Below are 15,781 nucleotides of genomic sequence, written 5' to 3' on the forward strand. Positions count from 1 at the left end.
TGCGCTGCGTCCGGAGGGGACGGGCCAAGATGGCGGCAGGAGAGGAGGAAGGGTCGGCGGCGGAGCCGGAGCAGGAGCCGGCGGCGGAGGAGCCACGGAGCTTCAAGGACTTGGTGAGGCTGAGCCGGCGCCACTTCTGCCGCCGGTGCTCGCTGCGCTGTCCCGGGGAGCAGCGTCCTGCGCTGTCCCGGGGAGCAGCGTCCTGTTCCCCCGCGCGGAGGAGGCCGGGGGAGCTGCCGGCCCGCCCGCGGCGCAGACACGTGCGGGCAGCGGGGCCGGGCAGGGGCTGCGGGCACTCGGCCGCTGCCCCGCTGGGCTGGGCACTGCTGCTCCCATCAAGTTATCTAAACTTGACATGGTGTTTTTTATTTTCTACGGTCATGGGTCACCCCTGAGGTGAAGAGATAGGTATGTGTGGGGAGGGAAGTTCCTTGTGTAAGCTAGGGTAAAACCGACCCTATATTCTTCCTATGACAATCATCTCTACCAGATTTTGAACAAATCCGATGAAATTACTGATGGAAGTGGGCATCACTGTGAGCAGCCTGCCCTTTCAGAGAATTGCATTTGGGGGCTTGGTGGGGTTTGTCTATGCTAGAGACAAGTTGGCTCCGTTGCAGCATATATTTAATTTAACTCTGTGATTTAATTTAGGTCTTTTTGGTGATATTTGTTTCCCTTTTCTCTTGTCACTGATATCCAGGGAGTGACAGATGTCCTGTGTGAAGCTTGTGACCAGTTGGGATGGAAGGTGCCAACGAAGATCCAAATTGAGGCTATTCCAGTGGCTCTCCAAGGTGAGCAGTGTACTTCTTTGATCCTGAGCTGGGGACTGCTCCAGGAGCTCTGTGTGAATGAATTTTGCTGAGTGAGAAAGATCAGGAATGAGTGTGTCCCAACTTCTTCATTGCTGAAGATATGTGTCTAGAAGCAGTTTTCATATTCATTTGATGTCCTTCCGAGGTGGAGCTTGGAATCCTAGTTTATCGTATGACCCTGCCTGCAGCCACAAACTTTCAAATGAGTACAAACATTGTTCCTTGAGTGTTCACTCCTGTTGTGTAGTTCTGACACTCCATGTTAAATAGATTTTTTATTAATAATTTGAACTGCTAGTCCACATTGATCATTTTGTTCCTGAAATACTCAGGGATACACAGGAAGCTTCCAGTCGGTTTTGGACTGTGCTGCTTCTGATAGAGACCTACAGAGTGTGTGCGTGTGACTGAAAGTGAGGATGCCTTGACTGATTCCTTAATATGTATAATTTGCTTTGCTGTGAGCAGGCAACTCTTTGAAATTAGATTTCTGAAGTGAATAATAACCAAACCACCGTGACTTTCTGTAAGCATTCTGGAATTACAAAAAAAAAATACTGAATTCAGCAGACATTTCTGCCTCTAGATTTTTTTTTTAAACAAAACTCCCCAAAATGCTCTCAAGGAGGAAAGGAATAACAGTGACAGAATGGGAACAAACTTTCAGTGTCTTCTCTGTCCTAGCATTTAACTTTTGTCAGACTCTTTTACACATATAAGATTCTCTTGGGAAAAAAAAAAAGTAAAACAAAACAAAGGAAAGACTGCATGCCTGAGAAATTGTTTCCAGTGTAAGGTGTGTTGACAGCATGTTCTTCTCAGCTGCATGAGCTTTGGAGGTCATAATGGATTCTGTTGATGAATTCCACCCTGTTGCCTGCATTGTTTTGGGGTAAAAGACTTTCTGTCCTACTCTTCCTACTGAAGGAACTGGTTTAGATTACCCTGTTAATCAATGGCACAATTGTGCCTTGTGAAATGTGAGCCTGGTAGTGCTGTTGTCCTGTAGTTTGTGTGACTGAAGTCTCAAACACCACAGTCTGTTTCCTTGTAAGCCACTAAACAGACAACATTTAGACTAGAATAGTGAGGTGGAGTCATTAAGCTGTAAACTGATGTCAGATTTGAGACATTATAAAGTGCAACTTATTTTGAACCTAAGGTTTGTATGAAACCCTGTATATTAACAGAAATTAACTAGAAAATTGACTATTGAGACTGTAATCATTGCACAGATAAATCACAGCCTAAAAATGCTTCAGAGAGATTCTGAGATTCTTTGGTTTGACCTTTGTGGTTTTTTTTTTCCTTCTCTGTGTCTGCCTTTTTTTCTGTCCTTAAGGAATTCTTGTGTTTTGTAGCACAGTGCTTTAAAGTCTTCTTCTGTTGTGGATGTATAACAGTTTTTTTGCCCCCTTGCTCCTTCTCTCAGGCAGAGATGTCATTGGACTGGCAGAAACTGGCTCTGGGAAAACAGGAGCCTTTGCTTTGCCAATTCTCCAAGCACTGCTGGAAACACCTCAGCGATTATTTGCTCTTGTGCTCACACCAACAAGGGAGCTGGCCTTCCAAATCTCAGAGCAGTTTGAAGCTCTTGGGTCCTCCATTGGTGTTCAAAGCAGTAAGTGGCTTTTATGGTATTGCGCCAGTTTTTCTGAAGGCCAGTTTGTCAGCTCGAGATTGCAAAGATAAAAATAGAGGATTTGTATGAGGGGTTGAACAAAATGTGAGAAAAGCTTATGCTGCTGGAAGACAGAGATCTGGTATCAGGTCTGATCAAAAAAGACTGTATAGTCTTTCCTCATGGAGTGGTCTACAGCTCTTCTGCATTCTGTGTCTAAATAGTTAAAGGTGGAAATAGAGGAGAGTTTTCTCAAGAGTGGGTTTGTGTCCAGTGAAATTGCATAGAGCTCCCTCCTATGGTGTGATGTAGTTTAATCTTCTTTTCAGACTGTCTGTATTGATTCTTTAGATAATCTCTCAAAAAAAGCTTTGTGGATATTTTTAGAATTCCTAGATTTTTGCAGTTGAGTTAAACTGAAAGGAATAGATTCTGCCTGTAGCTCTGCAGCTGTGAAAATAAAATACTTGTGGCCAATAAGGAATTAATTGCATGGCTTAAGAAACCTAGGAAGGTTAGATATGCTAAAATAAAGTAAATTCTCATAAAAAGAAATAGCTTTTCATTTGTACAGAACTGCTGTGGGTGGTGGGCAGTCAGAGCAAACACTACAGTGCCAGGGGAGGGCTGGTGCTGCACTGAGGGATTCACTCCTCTCTCTTTGTCCTGCAGCGGTTATTGTGGGTGGAATTGACACGATGTCTCAGTCTCTGGCCTTAGCCAAGAAACCACATGTTATAATTGGTAAGTTGATGTGCTAGGGATGTGGAGTGTGAATATTATCAAACTGCAGCTACGTAAAGGAAGGAGAGTACATCCTTCATTTTTGTTTTGTCCCAGCTCTGAGTACTGGCTTGTTAATGTTTCTAAAGTATCCACCAGTAACTTTGTTGCTACAAGCTCATTCCAAAGCATCCCTGCTTGACCTAGAGTGCTTTTGGCTTGTTTTTTCATTCTCCTCAAGTATTTAAAATGCTGCTCTCATCTTTTGCAGTACAGCTTGTCTACTGTTTTTTTTGTCTCACTTCTTTTTAGCACATTCTTCAGAGAGTCTGACTCCATTAGTCTTAATTCAAAACACTCTCTGAAGATACCCTATGAAAGAGTTATTACCACAAAGCAATCTTTACTTTTCCTGGGCAAAGAATCCCATTTCTGTAATGGACAGCTGTCTTGCCTGTTTGGATCTTTTCCTCTGCTTTCCTTCTGAATTTGCTCTTGTTGTGCTGTTGGTAGCAACCCCTGGCCGTCTAGTTGATCATCTGGAGAACACAAAGGGCTTCAACTTACGGGCTCTGAAGTTCCTGGTGATGGATGAGGCTGACCGGATCCTTAACATGGATTTCGAGACCGAGGTGGGGATCTGCTGAAAGATGAGTTTGGAACGTTGGATGAGTCCCTTTGAAATCGCTTCATACATGGGAAACACTGAGCTGTTCTGTAGAAATTAGAAGTGAATTGTAACTAAAATCTAATAATTACACACAAATCTGTGGTGGGATTAGAACATAGCAGAGTTCTGCAGAGCACTGCCAAGACAGTAGGAGGTACTCTGCAATCCACTAGTGTCTCTGGAGTGCCTGACATAGAATGTAGCTAGGGTAGAAAACAATCACAAACACATTCCTGCAGAAACATTGCCTGATATTTGCACTGTTGTTAGACTTTTGGAGTTCACACTGCCTAACTGTCCACAAGATACCAGCCTACACCTTCCCTTTAGAAGAAAAAAAATTTGTTCCTACTGTATGTTTATGCATGCATTACTCTTCATGTGGATGATCTTTATATTTGTGGAAAGTTTGTGTCTTGCTTGCTTGTAGTATTTAGTATTTCCATTTCCTTATTTTTTTATAGGTGGACAAGATATTAAAAGTGATTCCTCGAGACAGGAAGACATTTCTATTTTCTGCCACCATGACCAAGAAGGTGGGAGCACACTAATCTGTTTTAGTTCTCCTTCCATCAGGCTGTCCTCTTGACTAGACTGTATTAATACAATTTTCTGACAAGATCTCTGTCCAAGTAAATTTCATTGATCTTACCAGGTTCAAAAACTCCAGCGTGCTGCTCTGAAGAATCCTGTTAAATGTGCTGTTTCTTCCAAGTATCAGACAGTTGAAAAACTACAGCAATACTATATTTTCATCCCCTCCAAATTCAAGGTAATGGCACTTCTGTTTCTTCTCTCTTACTGTCTTTTCTTGCTCCCACAACTGTCCAATATCTTTTCATTTTCTGAGTCCTAGACTTAATGTTGCACATGTGATTATCTCTGGGGTTTTTTGAATTCCCTCTGTTTCTTTACAGGACAGCTACCTGGTTTATATCTTGAATGAACTGGCTGGTAACTCTTTCATGATATTCTGCAGTACATGTAACAATACTCAGAGGACTGCTCTGCTGCTCCGCAACCTGGGCTTCACTGCCATTCCCCTCCACGGGCAGATGAGTCAGGTATGGGCATGAACCCTCACAACAGAGTAGGCAGGGGGCCTGGGGCTTGGGAAATGGCTGCACCACACTGAGTGACACCTGCCTTGCAGGAGGAGTATTTCACAGCTAGAGGACTGGAGTGATCCATAGAAATTCAACTAATTTGAATGCCGACACTGGTTCTGTAATATTTAAAAAAGAAATTAGAGAAGTGAAATTTTTGAGTAGTTTCCCCCTCAGTTCTTTTGTGCCAGTATCTTATCAAGAGCATATTAACTAGAAACTAGAATGAGTGTTATTCTCTCATTCCCTTTTTGTCCTTTTTCCAGAATAAACGTTTGGGCTCTCTAAACAAGTTCAAGGCAAAGGCACGTTCTATCCTCCTGGCTACAGATGTTGCAAGCAGAGGTCTGGACATCCCACACGTGGATGTGGTGATAAACTTTGATATTCCTACCCACTCTAAGGTAAGCCTGTTTGTGTGCCAGCTGGGAGCTTCTGGTCACTGGGAACAGATAGACAAAGAAGGTGGGCAAAGGACGAGAGACATATTTTCTCTGGTCTGTTGACTGGAAGCTTAATTCGTGATTCTGTACATTGAAAGGGGTAGTTCAGTCTCTGCTATTGAGTTGGTATCTCTGTTTGCATGATCTCATGGCCTGGGTTGTAGGGGTGATCCTGTAAGTGATGAGGGGAAGCAAGGAATGCTCTGTGTCTTTGCATTTCTGCTCAGACTGTATGTTTTGCCTTTTTACATTCAAGGGCTTTGAAAACAATTTTAACATATTGCTAGTTTCATGTAGTCATCTCTGTGTCTGTGATTGAGGTCTGCCTTCATATTTTAAACTGTGTTTAAAAAAAAGAAAAAAAAATAAGTTCTCTGATTATCATTGGTTAAGAAAGGTGTCCTTAATATGTCTCACCTTCATATCGCTAAAGTACAACAAAAGGAGAAGAAAGTAAGTTATCAGCTCTCTGTATGGAAAGTATGGGGTTATCTCAGGGATGTGACTGTTTCCCAGCTTAGTTCCAGAAAGCATACCATTAACCTGTACTTCAGGAATTGCTGTTATTGCTTACAATGATTAAAGATACTGTGCCTTGCAGACAGAAGAAAGCATGGTAGGTCTTTTGAAGACACTCCTTTTGTAAAAGCAAAAAAGTAAGAAAAAACCTGGGGGGGTGGCAGCTTGAATGGTGTTATTATGGTCTTTGTGCTCTTCTCTCTCATCTAACACATAGAACAGATCCTTTCTTACAATCCTCTGTCTGCAAATCCTCTATGGAGAACAGAGCATTTTAATTTCCATAATGTAGTATAAAACCTGGAAAACAGCCTTGAACCATATTGACCAAAGATGCTCAATAGACTCTTCTAAATTATTCTCAATCATCCTCTCTTTCACCATGCCTACCAAGTTTAAGTCTACTTGTCAGAGAGTTTCTCTGGAAGTTGCACTATGGAGAGCACTAGATTCCAACATTGAAAATGCAGGCATGGGTTCACTATGAATATTAGCTTTCCAAGGAAGTGATAGTGAGTTTTAGCTTTCCAAGGAAGTGAGAGGGAAGTCTTGGCAAAGGTCATGTATTGCAACTTTTATCCTGCAGTCTGGAATAATTGAATTTGGTCTTCTCATTTAGAAAGAGATGAATTCAAGTGTTAAAACTGAAGTTATGCCTCCACTTAGGCCTATTCTCAAAATCTGATGCTGCAGTCCCTCCTGAGCATTTAATGCTGGCAGTATGTTCTTGACATTCTCTTGTTCTTTCCTAAAGAGAAAATATATAGGCTGATCTGCCATAAGATCTGTTCTGTGTTTGGTGAACATGTATTATTGCTTATCAAGAAAATTCTTTCCAGGATTACATTCATCGTGTTGGGAGAACAGCTCGAGCTGGGAGATCTGGCAAATCTATCACCTTTGTCACACAGTAAGTGATAAAATTTAACAGACTTATTCTTTCCAGCTGTGTTTCAGAGCAGAAAATATCTGACCTTATCCTGAGTGAGAATACAATACTGCTTTTCATTTTGAAGTGCCAACTGGTTTTATTTAAAGGGGAGAGAATTCAAAGCCTAGGGTGGGGAGGGAGGAAAGTCTAGAAAAATTCTAGAAGCAGGCATTCATTGAGCAGAACAGTTTATAACTGGACTATACAATATATATATTCTTTAAATATATAATGCAGGTTAAGTAACTTTGAGGGTGTTTTATAAACACTGAACTATTTGTCTAAAAAGATAATCTATACCAAATACTTCTGAACAAAGATGAGACGAGCTGGATAAATCAGAGAAGCCATGCCAAACAGCATCGTTTGGATGCAGCTGAGCTGCTGGTGAGACCATCAGCACAAACTAACAGTATCTGTGGGCTGGAGACAAGGGCTGAAGGCTGTGAGTGGTGACAACTGAGGCCCTCTCAGCAGGGCTGATTCAGGCTGGTGCCCTGTCTTCCCTCAGGTATGATGTAGAGCTGTTCCAGCGCATTGAACACCTGATTGGCAAGAAGCTGCCAGCATTCCCCATGCAAGAGGAAGAAGTTATGATGCTGACAGAGCGTGTGGCTGAGGCCCAGAGGTTTGCTCGAATGGTGGGTGCTGGCTTTTTGACCCTGTCCCCTCTGTTGTATTCTGAATTTCTTCAGACCAAACTCTGGGTCAATCTGTTGATTGCATTGCAGGAGCTGCGGGAGCAGGGAGAGAAGAAGCGATCTCGGAACGATGATGATGACACAGAAGAGGCTATTGGTGTCAGGAATAAGGTGGCAGGAGGGAAAAAGAAGAAAAGGAAAGCCTTCTAGTTTGGTATTTGAACAGACTTTTTTATTTTTCTCTTTATGGCCATCTTAGCTATCAAAAACAGTCTACCAAGCCATCTCCAGTGGATTTTTTTTCAGAACTACATATGAAATTTGGCAGTCCCTGAGGAAAAAAAAAAACAGCTACAGACTGAGCTTGGCCCATGTTGGTACCGTGGCACCAGTTTTCCTTTCAGGGACACTGTCAGAGACCATCACCTCTGGACCTGGAAGCAGCTGTGGTCTGGCCCTGCTCAGTCACTACGAAGTGCAGTGTGAGTGCAGCTTTTGCACTGCTGCAGCCTGTCCCACTATCCAATCTCACTGAGTGCATCTGGAATCAGATCTGTCAGAAGAAAGAGGAAAAGGTTAAAAAGAAGTGACTGAGTTTTCACAGCATAGCTGTGATGCCCTTGCTTTGGAGAAGGGATGTGTTCAAAAATATATTTTGCTTAATTTTAAAGCTACCTGGTTTTCCTTGTCTTGTCACTGACCTGTTCTGTTCACTTTGTGTATCAGCTCTGCCAGAAGGTTTTCTTCTTGGGTCAATCCTAGCAATTCAGATGTGACATCAATACCTTAGATTTGTCAGCTGAGGAGCAGTCCAGCACAGAGAGAACAAGCTTCAGCAGGATGAAACATTCACTGCCTGGAATTCGATCCAATACCAGCTAATGATTGACACCCTCAAGGATAGGTCTGGGTTTTGGGTGGGGTTTTTGTGGCCGATTCTCGTAGTACTTACAAGTGAACACAAGAGGGAGGAATTTACATGGGAAAGCAACTCACAAGCTGGGAGATGCAGAAAAACAGGTATCCTGGAAAGCTCTTTGTTTCCCTGGGCAGGGAATTTTGTTACTCTTAGGCAGAGTTCCATGCCAGGTAAGTAGACTTTTGCAAGAATGAGATAAATGTACTTGATACAAAGCCAGAAGGTTACTGCTAGTTCTCATTGACAATAAAAATTTTCATACAGGATGTTCCTGCAGGTAGGCAGAGTGAGAAGCTCCTGCATATGTAAATTTACTGAAAACATAATGTCCAGGATTCATAAACTGGATTTTGTGCTACATGAAAAACAATGTTCAAAATAGTCCTTTTTAGATCTAAATGGAAAGTAGAAATATTGTAGTAGTCAAGATAAGCACAGTGGTTATTTCACACTGTTGGCATAAATCTAGTATCTACATGTATGCTACTCAGAATGCTTTTACACTTTTGTTCGGGGCAGTACATTCTGCAAAGAATTGCCAGAAAACCTAGGTCTGTTTTTTCATGAGGTACTGAGCTACTCTTTGGAGCAAAAAGAGGGACAGTGTTCTCACTCTTTATTTATGATGTAGCAGTTTACTTAAATCTCCCAAATATCTTCAAGTCTGGTAGCTCTAAAATGGTCTTGAGTCAGTGGCAGATTGTAAGTGTATAAATCTTGGGTATGTTCACTGCTAAGAGCCTTTGTGTAAAGGAGAAAGAGTGTTTATCTTCCCTGGGTCCCAGCACAGAGGGGCAGGGGTGAAAGGCCATAAATGAGAACATTTTACAGGGCACTTTGGTAGCAAACCACACAGTTAAGAGCCCTAGAATGCAGCAGAGAGAGAACAAAATGAGTGATAATATGGGTGGAGATGCAAGTGCTTGTTCCCTATGGAGCAAGGGAACACTCCCAACTGTCCTGCTGGGTGCTTGAACAAAATGTCTTATTCTTTGCAGGCAGGATAGGGTTGGTTCCAGTATCAGCAAAGGAAGCTTCAATCTCTCTGAGGGTCCTGGATCCCTGGAAAACCTCTGGAGTGTTATTGCCAGCTATGTAATGGATGAGATGCAGAGTCAGTCCTGAAGCAATCTTGTAAAGTGATGTGAAGGGCACTCTGACTGCTGGAGGAGGTAGGGCAGGGCACTCTGACTGCTGGAGGAGGTAGGGCAGAGTCATTCCTTTCAGAATTCCTTTCAGGTTGATGGAGTCTGTAGCATCTCACTGTGTTCTTCCTATGTGGAAGCCTGCAGCAGCAGAGGGGATGTCTTGTCCCTTGGTGGAGTCAAAGGTTATCCCTCTTGCAGTACAAGAATATGGGTGGAGAGAAATACAGCTGCTCCTTGTGAAAGAGTACAGAGCCTCATTGAGGGGAGTGACTAGACAGCTGGCCACCTCCCTTGATTTGGAATGACAAGCTGTAGAAGCACTTGACATTAGAAAAGCAAAGGTCTCACCACACCCACATTCTCACTGGTGCCTCACCTGCCACAGGTATGTGCATTCAATTTAAACTAAAAATATCTCAACAGGTTGGAGGGGCAGGAAATGGTTTCTTTATTGTAGCTACTCCAGGGGGGCTGGGTCAGAGGGTGTTTTTATAACTGAAGTGGAATTGGGAGTGTCTGGAGATGTATTTGGGCAAAACAGAATTTGCAGCCAGCCTAAAACAAAATCTCTAGATGATCTAATGAAGCATGAGGGGAAAAGAATGAAGTGAGACCTGTCTCTCTCTGAATAAATGTTCAGAAAAGACCAGCACTGGTATGTGCATGGCTGCATACTTTCATACAACAGCTGCTGCCAGTGTGTTTGTTCAGTCAGGAGGGCTTTTGAGGGGCAGTTCTGGAGCACACCCCTGCACCCTCTGGAGTTTCACACAGCAGGGAGCTGAGTGGAGGATTAACCTCAGCATGACGTAAGGTAGGATTGGGCTAACACAATTTGTCATATTTTTGTGGTTAAAACTCGGGTGAAGTTTCAATGAAAGCTGTGTTCTCAAAAAATGTTCAGTGGGGATGTTTGCAGTTTGAAACAGTTCTGCACTTCCAAAGTACATAATGAGAAGGTAATTATTTATATATTTGCAATACATATTTTAAATTATGTTTTATGGTTTTGATTTTTAGTACCGTGTAGGTGAGTACTTGGGGCAGCAACAAATAGGGATAGAGTGTCTTTCATTTAAATGTTGTAGAGCTAACAGAAGCGGGTCTACCCTTCTGAGGGGAGAAATAAAAGTAACCATGGATATCAGCATGGATAACTAACTTCAAGATAAGTGACAATAGCTGCAAAATAGTAGCAGCCCCTGCAACCACCCAGTGGTCCAGTACAGGAGCTGCATTGAACTGACCCATCTGAAAAGGATTTGGCCATGTCAGTTCCCCAGTGCCATGCACCTCCTGCCCAGGGGCTGCAAGGGAAGGCAAGGGCCAGAAAGCACAGCTGGCAACCAAAGTGGGCAATCCAGGGCCTTTTTCTGTGGCAGCAGCCTGAGCCTAATCTTCTAAAAGTAGTGAGGCACACATGAACTCATTCAAGGACCTGACAGCCCACCTGTCCCCCTGCCCCCAGAAAGGTAGAGATAACTAAAGAGGGAGACCTGAATGCCATGACTTTTCTAGCAACACCACTAACTTGTGCTAAGAAGAGTCTCAGTTTAGGAGGAATTCTCAGAAGTAATTGGCAATCTGGAAGGCTTTAGTTTACAAATCAGGACTGAAGTTAGTAAAAATTCACAGTTTAACCAAGCACAGAAGAAGGAAAATAACAAAGATACTTAAAAGCCCTTGAACATACCTAAGAAAGAATGGAATTCATTGCATGACCTGTGAAAGACACAGGCATGTACCAACCACTCTGATGATGTATAAATGTGAAGTTGTGGTTTGCCTGCAATGACATGTAAGGAGCTTCTATAAACATTCAAGTGAGCAATTAATTACTGTAAATGTTGCAGAGTAAATGCTGTAAAAATCCAGCTTTGGTGCCAGATGTAGTTCATGTAGTCATTCTGAATTCTTACTCCTCATCCTTATGTACTTAGTAGATTTTTTTTGGGGGGGGGCGGGGGGGAGAGGGACCCCCAACAATTGTAAACACAGAGAATCAGAATGTGAGTTTCTGACAGAATCCCAAGATTTGGAGTTAACTCCCGAACTTTAAAAAAAAGGTGTGAAAGACACTTTCTTAGTTTTCAGATGGCTTTTTCTCATGGTCTGACTAGGAAGGCTTCTTTTGAATAACAACATTTAAAAGGGAGAACTAAGGAAGTTTTGTTCCTCTGGCACCTAAGAAATGGAAATGGTTACTTGATCTCTGGCCCAAGGATGAATACAGCCATGCCTGCAGTGCTGTATCTCTTCCTGAGGACCTTTCAAATACAGAAGCTTAGGGTGATGACAATAACACTTTCTCTCTGCTTCCAAAGCCCCCCTGGGGCACCAGTGTTTGCCTTCCTGAGCATGGGAATCGAGTATCTGTCGTGCCATGCCTCCTGGTAGGATGTGTTGGACTGTGCCAAGGTCGTGCCTGGTTGTGCAATAGAAGACAGTGGCACTGTGCAGTTTTTAGATGTTGATATTGTAGGTCCTCAGGGATGGGTGGATGCTTTTGGAGCTTGTTCAACACTTTTTCAGGGAAGCACCTACAAGCCTGAAGCTGTGTTTCCTAGAGGTTAACACAGGGTAATTTAGCATGCCCAAAGGGAAGAGAACTCTTTACCTTTGCCTGCTTTTCAGGAGGATACTCATCACTGCAGAAATGTACATGCTGGTCTGTTGCCTCTCTCTACGATAAAGTTGGGATAGAGCTCTTGTAAGAGGCTTCTGCCTTCCTTTGGGCTTGATGCTTGTAAATGCTCCTGAGGAAAGGGAAATGTAATGTGGGCTTCCTATGAAAAAAGTGGGAAAAGTTTTTTCTTGTGTCTCACAGAGACCTTTGCTTCTGTCCATCACTTCCTCCTCCTCCTTTTTGATATTTTTCAAGGAAGGTAGGTATTTTGGCATTTATTCCCATTTGGACTTAAGTCCCCCCTCCTTAATCCTGCTCAAATTTTTCACTCACAAACATGCCTCTGTGTAAAGGAAAGCAAATAGCAAAACTTGCTCTGCAGGTTATCTGTGTGATATAGATGGAGGACTGCTTGATAAGGGTGAACTGCTTTGGTTATGCAGGCTTCCAGAAAAAAAAAAGACTCCTTTGTGTGCTTTTCAACATTTGCTCCATCCCAGGAATAAGGCTAAAGCATGAAATTTATTGGTTTTGATGTAGGAGAAAGTCTTTTGCACAATATGAGTTGGAGCCACAAAAGTACATCCTTTCCTGCAGCAGCAACATAAGCATCCATGGAGCAAGCCTGGGAGAGAAAGTGTGGAGGATCATTCAGTTTTATTTAAAGCAATAGAAATTAAGGTACCCCAGAGTCATGCATGTAATTGCATATACTTGGTCTTCTGTCTTAACTCAGTTAAGGAAATTTATAACAGGAAATGCCCAGCCTGATCTATCTTGACAGCTTCTGTGCTTGGTGTATCATCAGCAGGGAAGTAATACTGCTTATCCTTCAATATGTTTTCAGAGTGATAGATTTGCCACAACTGAGTGATTTCCTATTACTGTTGCTCATGTGCATGCTTACAGGCTTGTTAAGCCTTTACCCTGGTGCCTGCCAGAGGCTGTCTTTGGTCATTAAGGATTAGTCTTCTCCAAACAAAATCAACAACATGAAGCAGACAGCCTAACAGACTCCTGACTCCAAAGCAGCTTTCCATGCCTGTAGTTGCAGGTTTCAAGATGCTTCTTGGAAATCCTGAGAGCTTTGAGCTGTTTTCCATTGGATACACTCAAGGGATGTATATGTATTTTAGTCTAGTCTTCCTCCACCCATTGGTGAGAATTTCTTCAGTATTATCTAGGAATCTTGGAATTGGCTTCCCAATTTCAAAAAGAATTTAGATAAAAATGCAAACTTTTAAAAATAAAAAAGGCTGTTCTCTCCAAAATGGATAACATAGTGAGGAATGAGTATAAATGATCTGTGGAAGAAATGTCAGAAACAGATTTTTTACTCTAAGATGGAATTTAGACATAAGCACAGGCAGGTGTGAGGTTATCTGGCTGGCTGTAGCCAGGCCTTCTCATCTTGGGTGAGTTTGTTAGAGAGCTCTTCCTTGCAAAAAACCTGCTAGTGTTTTGTGACCCTTTGGTTCTTCCAAAGCTGCCACCCAGATATGACTTCTATACTCCAATTGTACTGCTTCTGTCTAGTTCAGAGGATGACTTTTTGAAGATCTATTCTCTGTATTCTCAGGCTCTTCCCTCCTCTTTCAAATGCTGCCACCTGGTCTGTCTGATGAATTAGTGTGGAAATTCCCTCTCCATCAGGGTTGCATTAAGCTGATGAAGGGGAATCATTGTCACTAGTGTTGCTCTTGTACTTGCACGGACTGCTTGTGAATATGTGACTGCTGTGTCCTCTGAAAATCCTAGAGCAGAAAATTGTGGCTCTCTCGATTTAGTAGAAGCAGCAAATGTAGGGGAAGACTTGACTGCTGCAAGGGCCCTGTTAGCTTCCTGTTGTGCAATGGTAAGGGAGCTTGCTGGAGGGCATGGTATCAATTAAATCTCTGGTGATTGTCTTTATCTCTGTATCTTACACATACAGCCAATGAGGCTTCCTTTTTTTCTATTTTCCTTTTAACACAAGCAGCCCTTTGGAAAGCTAATTATTCTGTTCTTTCTTGAAGAGGAAGGTGGAGCCCCTGAACTGGCTGTCCTCTGCCAGTCAGAATAAGTAGATTAAAAACCTCTCCTCCTTTGTCATGTTCTTTAGTTTCCACTACTTGGGCTGGGGCAGTCTCAGCTGGAAGTGTCCAGCTTTGTTAGCCCATTGTTTCTCTGATCACCTGAGATCTACAGGGCTGTGTATTACCAATTATAGGAACAAGACAGAAAATGTGCAGGTGGGGATGCTTCTGTGCCTCAAATGGCTTGTGGGTTAATGTCCAAAAAGATGCCGAAGTCTGTGGAAAAGACAGTGCTGTAAGTTATTGACACGTGAAAATACAGGGATCAAGAGGAGGACTGATGGGTGGAGAGGCCCTCTTTTCCAGCAGGACAGTGAATTTGCATGAAGCTGTTATCTCTCTTGGTGGGAAAAGACTTGACAAATAGAGAACTGAAGCCAGCCATGGTTGGGTGACCTTGCTTTGAAGTGACTTCTGTGATCTGGATACTCATTTCCTCTGCCTTCATGATGGCAGGACAAATGAGGAAATTTCTGCTTGCTTTGCCAAAGTTGAGCCATGAGCCTTAAAACCAGAAGCTGTGAGCCTTAAAATGAATTCTGTAGAGGGAAACAGCTTATGAGCTTCTGTGCTGCCCTGGGTTCTGCTTTGGCTGGAAGGCTTTTCTCTGTGACTGCTGTGGGCAGTGGGCTGAGCCTCGTGGCAGGAACCAGAATTGCCTGACCTACCAGGTGCTGGTACAGCAGAGCAGGTGAGCCTGCCTGCTCTGCATGTCGGCAGAATCCCAGAGGCACACTTGGCATCTTTCTGCTCTCCTGAATTGTCTTGCCCGATTGCATCATTACCCAGTCCCATCATTTGCTCAGATAAGGCTTACCCAAGGGATTGCACTAAGCTGTGGAAGCATTCCGTGACTGGTGTCTTGGGACAGTGATGCTTGCAGGTGCATGAAGTTGGGGAACCACCTCTCCTGTGACTGAGGGACAGGGAATCTCCCTGCACAGGCTGGGGTAGGGAAGCTCCTCTGCCCACGAGTGCCTGAGTGCACTACCCTCCCTGCCTTCAGGCTTTTCCACATGGACTGACTTGTTTCTTTGGAAGCATTGGCCAAGGGTTCCCTTCACATAATTAACTGACAATGATGTGCTTTGTTTCTTCAGCTGGCACAGACCTGCTGAGTTCTGCTTCTGAGATCCTTCCCAGGCAAGATTTCCTCTTGCTCAACATGTCCCAGAATGTGTTGCATTAGTAAGCTTCCATTATTTGGTGTTTTTTTGGAACCTCCAATCTCTCACACCACCTTTAGCCTCTCCTACATGTTTGAATCCCTTCCTTCACCATGAAAGTCTCATATATGCATCCCCTTTTCTAAGCACCTTCTGCACTCTCTCCTGCTTACTTGTTCCCAGCCTTGCCCCCCCCCAATAGCCTGCAGCCAGGCCCTCTCTTCAGGGCTGGTTCTGTGCTTTGCTGTTCATACTGCATTGCAATATGGTCCTGCAGGCTCTTCTCCTGTCTGTCTAACAGGTGTCTGCCCAAGCTGTTTGCATCCCGTTCTGTTCTGCTTTTGTTTTCCAGAGTATAGGGAAGATGTGAGCTGC

General features: G+C 43.3%; 1 protein-coding gene across 1 annotated transcript; it reads left to right on the forward strand.

Annotated features, from left to right (window-relative positions):
• Positions 1-8,146, forward strand: DDX47 (DEAD-box helicase 47). Its single transcript, XM_036401316.2, has 12 exons — positions 1-113; positions 704-797; positions 2,251-2,439; positions 3,112-3,183; positions 3,676-3,794; positions 4,297-4,368; positions 4,488-4,604; positions 4,750-4,896; positions 5,205-5,342; positions 6,740-6,810; positions 7,343-7,472; positions 7,563-8,146. The coding sequence occupies exons 1-12, from the start codon at positions 30-32 to the stop codon at positions 7,680-7,682; spliced, it is 1,353 nt and encodes a 450-aa protein (XP_036257209.1). The 5' UTR covers positions 1-29; the 3' UTR covers positions 7,683-8,146.
• Positions 8,147-15,781: the final 7,635 nt, after the last annotated feature.

This window comes from Molothrus ater, chromosome 5 (assembly GCF_012460135.2).
Source record: "Molothrus ater isolate BHLD 08-10-18 breed brown headed cowbird chromosome 5, BPBGC_Mater_1.1, whole genome shotgun sequence".
In the NCBI taxonomy this organism is placed as follows: Eukaryota; Metazoa; Chordata; class Aves; order Passeriformes; family Icteridae; genus Molothrus; species Molothrus ater.